The sequence below is a fragment of the Pinus tabuliformis genome, chromosome 9 (assembly GCF_031772625.1).
Source record: "Pinus tabuliformis cultivar Carrire ecotype Pingquan chromosome 9, CPIR1, whole genome shotgun sequence".
NCBI classification, from domain to species: Eukaryota; Viridiplantae; Streptophyta; class Pinopsida; order Pinales; family Pinaceae; genus Pinus; species Pinus tabuliformis.
In genome coordinates this window covers 787,404,764-787,410,025 of record NC_142307.1, presented here as the reverse complement: position 1 = coordinate 787,410,025, position 5,262 = coordinate 787,404,764, and the positions used below count along the sequence as shown (strand labels likewise).

At 37.8% G+C, this 5,262-nt stretch overlaps 1 protein-coding gene across 1 annotated transcript; it reads left to right on the top strand.

The window, feature by feature from the left end:
- Nucleotides 1–1,589: 1,589 nt before the first annotated feature.
- Nucleotides 1,590–3,237, top strand: LOC149151096 (putative anthocyanidin reductase). The gene is made up of 3 exons (XM_089441179.1): nt 1,590–2,125; nt 2,219–2,395; nt 3,048–3,237. The coding sequence occupies exons 1-3, from the start codon at nt 1,883–1,885 to the stop codon at nt 3,222–3,224; spliced, it is 597 nt and encodes a 198-aa protein (XP_089297305.1). The 5' UTR covers nt 1,590–1,882; the 3' UTR covers nt 3,225–3,237.
- Nucleotides 3,238–5,262: the final 2,025 nt, after the last annotated feature.

Genomic DNA, 5,262 nt, shown 5'->3' with positions numbered 1-5,262 from the left:
TATGTAACATATTAAAACACGCACACACACATCGAGATGTTTTCTATTCCACAATATGTGAGGGCATGTATTAACATTTCAATATGGAGATTGTGATTCATAAATAAAATATTTTAATGTCAACTATGTATATATTATATAAAACAACTGATTTTTTTTCTTATAGTTAAAACATTTTATTAGTGTGTTGCTCAAAACTAGCATAGATCCATTTCAATCCTTGCTTTACCAAGAGTCTAAAGAATAAAGGAATCAAGTCTCTGGAGGTGAAAAACTTTCCTCAAGTTTTACCACTCAGAAATAATTTACATGAACCTGAAATCTCACAATTTACATAATACTTCATAACCTTTCCTCAAGTTTTGCACTTAGAAAGGTATTTGCATCATGATAAATTTAATCCCTCTCTACCCTTGTTAAATTTAGAATTAAATATACAAACCACTCAATTTAGTAGATTTAATAACTCAAATCAATTTTTTGTGGGGTAAAAATCCATTGGGGATTCAAACAACTCAAATCATTTTTTGTGGGGTAAACACTCATTGGGGATTTGAACTATGATATTTTTGCATGGAGTGCCTTAACCATGCACCTATTCACCCTCAATACAAAACCCCAATGGTCTAACGACTCAAATCATTTTTAATAAAATCATCTTTCATACATAAATCCAAATACTCTTCAATTTACAATTTAACTTTTTATCCACTCATTAATCCTTTCATAATTATAAAATTAAATAATAATAAAAAACAATTATCATTGCTTTACTAAACCTAAAACAAATGACATCAAAATTCTCATAGCTATTAGAAAACATGAAACACCATGACCAAAACCCACCTAACCATTTATAATACGCTATCAGGTTACCTTGAATAGTATAACCACAACTATAGCACAATGAACAATCATTAAAACCTCCACATTATTCCAACTAAATAAATAAACAATAGCAACATTATTCCAAATGAATAAAACACCAGTGAGAACAATAAACCTTCAATCCATCACATTATTCCAACTAAATAAGTAATAATAATAGCAGTACTACTCCAATTGAATAAAGCATCAGAGAGAATAATACACCCTCAATCCCTCCCTTTATGGATTATATTTCCTTTAGTCCCTTTGACTATTGCCACTAGGCAGGATGCATTAGACACAACATAATTGCTCATGTTCCCAAGTAAAACTCTACAAACATGAAAACCAAACCATCATGGAAAAAGTGACTATTGTGGTCATATAGAGACAAAATACGTTTTCATGAGCCTGAGCATCTGCTACACATGACTAAGCAATCCACCTTAAGATTTTCAATTGCATGGTAGATTGTTTTCCTTAGATCACCCCAACAAACCTTATTAGTCCCTGCCATCTGGCATCCGGCAGGGACTATAGTAATCGCAGGGACCCCGACTTAGCATTAGTTGACCCCTTTGCTTGTCTGTTATACGGCGGTTAGAGCGCGGATGTCCTAAGTTTCTAAAGCCGTTAACTGTTAGCCATCCTTCGCCATCTTATTTGGCCTCTTCCCGAGGCGGAAGAGGCCCGAACTTAGGTTAAACTGATACTTACCCATATTCAAGTCTCCCTGACGGTGTGCGGTTTAGTTTTAATGCTGACATTAATCCCTTAATGTTTAATGTTAAGTGTTCAATTCGTTGTCTGCTAACTTGCTTGTTCTTTCGCTGCTAACGTGCTTGTTCTTTCGCAGGTGTCGGCCGTATGGTCAATGTTTGCATGGCGGGAGGTGTCACTCTGCATGCACAACAGATGCTGATTCCCCGCCCACTTTCCCTTGCTGCATAAGGGAACGCCTGAACCGGATGAGTCGAGCAAAGCAGTCAACCGAGCTCATCGTCTTTTCTGTACTATGCTGCCTTTGGCCCTGCGCCTGGTCTTCCTTCTTTATTGCATTCCGTTGCATGTTAGCTTCTGCTGGGGTTCTGCTGGGGTTTGTTCAACTCGCCATATTCTGTCGCTGCCGGGAGCCACGGAGAGGCTTACGCTTTTCAAAGCTGACATTAATGCACAGGGCAGCTTCGATTCTGCCATTCATGGCTGTGACTTCGTGGTTCACATGGCCACTCCCACGGATTACACCAAAGATCCAGAGGTAAAGAGGTAAATAATTATTTAGGGTTCCCATTCAACTTTGTGAGTATGGGGTTTTAACTTCCGTTTTTTTTTTCCCTTTTTTGCGCTTCAGACTGGTGTTATCCAAGCCGCGGTGAATGGGAGTCTGGATATTCTGAGCGCTTGCACTTACACCTCGTCCATAACCGCAGCATCTCCCCTGAAAGACAAGGGCGAATACATGGACTTCGTTGATGAATCTTGCTGGACCAATGTTGATCTCATCAGGCGTGAAAAACCCCCTTTCTGGGTAAATGTTCCTTTTCGAAGAGCAATTAGTAGTGGCGTGCTTTTTTTCTTAAATTAGGTTCAGTTAATGGATAGAATAACTCTTTATTCCCATGCTGAGGTCACAAACAATATGAAATACCTGAAATTGTTTATGCTTCTTTCTGTATGTAGGATTAGTGGCAGCATCAATCCAGCTTGATAGAAGGGCGAATGCACCGATTTTCACCTGCCTGGGAAAACAGACAACAAAATCACAGGGGGTTGCTAGCGTCGGTTAAAATCTGTTGAGAAATCCTGGAGAAACAAGGCACCAGACACAAATATTTAATCTCTGCCTTATTTTTTCTATTTTTGCTTTTCATCTGATTATTGCGCAAATAATGAAATTTCATATGTTTATCCTAATTTCAAATGTGTTCACAGAACCTAATTTCAAATGTGTTCACCTTGTCTGTGAGTACTGATCACTGTTTTTCGTTGATAGAATCATATTACCTATACATGCAAAAGAAGAGTCTTTTCTAATTGGATATAAATTTCGAAATTAACGAAATCGTCTGTTACTTACCACTGTTCTTGGTTGATTTCACCATTCTTTTGCATATGCAAAAATATTGGAAAAAAGTGCTTTCTTGCTTGACAGTCTTTCTTCTGTTATTTATATGGTGTAGGTGAGACGGCTTCTCAATATGGGTGCACATGTGAATGTACCTGCATTTGGCCCAAAAGGTCCTGGGGCCACTCTACATCTTGCTGCTGCTGGTGGGCATTTGAAGGTGATGGATGAATTACTTGAAGGTGAGTGCGCCCTACAAAATGAAGTAACAAAATATAATGCTATAGCATAAGCCAAGACAAAACAGAAGCAATCAAATTCCATTACAGTATTTTTTTAACAATGAAAACAATTTAAATGCTGCTAAAAGGATAATTTCCAAGTCCTCAAGCTTGAAAGTCACCAGCGAAAGAATTCCATGGATTCTTCCAAGAACAGCAGATCAAGGTTTCAGACACCCCGAGCGTCATCACCATCGCCTTCGCCTGCACCTTCGTTCGGGAGCAGGAACTGGAACAGCCCCAGATTTGAATTTGGCGAACAAAATGCAGTCCTTTATATGAGTCTGCAGCGCCCTCAGAAGACAGTGGCCGCAGCCTCCAAGTCCACCGACCACACCAGTGGAATCTGCCTCGCCGTTTCCCACGCCTGAGGCAATATCAGTGAATCCAGTGCTAGAGAAATACTTACCACCATCAACATCATCGTTTGACGGGTGGAGAGTGGCTTCACGCGTGGAGAGCTACTTCTGAAAGGGCTTCACGCGTGGAGTTTTAATGAGTCATTCGAACGTGCCACATACACCTTTGATTTGGTTCCTAGCCTGTTTCTCGCTTGAGTTCTTAAAAAACATCACTCACGTCGGATAAAAGGGATTTTTCTAGAGTTTTATTGTTGGCATATGATTACATAGGGTGATTCCCGAATGGTCGTGCAAGCCTTGCCAGCGCATTATGTTCAGTGTTTGACTGATTGCTAACTCTTATTATTCAATTTATACTGCAAAGCAATTGCAGGTTTAAGACGCATAGCTGTACTGCAATATAATATATGTAGCGATATCTACTCTTTAATCAAAATTTGAACTTCGGAAAAAATTATTTAGTGTATTTAGTTGTTGCTGTTAATATTGATTACATAAAACTTGATTCCATTGAACCTTCTATTATGGTTTCCGGCTGCCTATAACATAGTACAGTCGTGAGCAGTGAAAATGATTGGGAGTCAAGCATTGTTTTTAGCAGACGGAATGGAGCACGGAACATTTTTCCATTTTTTATAACATCTGTATTAGATCAGTTCTTTTAATTACTAATAAATATATATATACACATGTGGACAGCAGTAATGTAAAGTTCTCCCAAACTCAGTTTGGATAAGGAACTTCAAGCTGAGGCTCAATTCCCCGATTGTAATCTCAAGTTCCTCTGATTACCATCTATTATTACCTTCCACATTAATACAATTCTTACATTTGTCAATATTTATTTATAACTGCAATGATTGTAATGCCAAGTTTAATCTCATTACCATCTATTACTATAACTTTTGTATCAATACAAATTCCTTTATTTGCCGATATTTATATATAGCCCCAGTGATTGTAATCTCAAGTTTAATCTCATATTTTGTCACTTCTTCACGCCACCAATTCTAGTAGAGAAGTTGATCTCTGGGTTGGTTAATGTATGCTTAATGTTCAGATGAATAGGTAGCACAAGTATCAAAGATACACAAGAGGCGCAAAAATACAGCAAAGAAGATCCCTTCCACATATAGTTGATAACTTTAGAGATTAAAATAAAGCCAAGAACAAAACAGACATAATTCTTTATTCTTTGTTTTACACCATTCTCAGATTCTTTCATCTACCAATCACATCATCCATGTCAATATCCATATAACAGTAAACATTATAACCCTCATGATCTGAAAAGTAAGATCTCTACATTCCATGTACATTGTCAATCCACTTGAATTTGTGTAATTTGAACAACATACATGCAGGATTGAACAAGTGGCTGCAAATACACAAACGCACAGCATGGAAAGAAAAAAATCCAAATTAACTAATTCATATTTAAGTGTCTATAGGGGTGAGGAATAGAGAAGTACTTGCATTACAAGCATCTGTCATTTGTCTCATGATGCATATCGCCAGTGGAAAGAACAAACAACACTTTGAGCTATTGCTGTATGATACAATCAAGACGTTTCTCATTACTCCTGCAAAACGTCATAGAAAAATGCTCTGAGAACCAGAGGATTTCAATTCCCGACCCAAGAGAAGAATCACTGAAAGTATAGTAGTCACCTAAACAGAAATTTGC

What these genes read in the sequence shown, in the direction of transcription:
- LOC149151096 (XM_089441179.1), top strand. Translation starts at nt 1,883, where the DNA reads ATGCTGCCTTTGGCCCTGCGCCTGGTCTTCCTTCTTTATTGCATTCCG. An exon ending in ATTACACCAAAGATCCAGAG is followed by an intron (nt 2,126 to 2,218) that starts GTAAAGAGGTAA and finishes TTTGCGCTTCAG; the next exon opens with ACTGGTGTTATCCAAGCCGC. An exon ending in GTGAAAAACCCCCTTTCTGG is followed by an intron (nt 2,396 to 3,047) that starts GTAAATGTTCCT and finishes TATATGGTGTAG; the next exon opens with GTGAGACGGCTTCTCAATAT.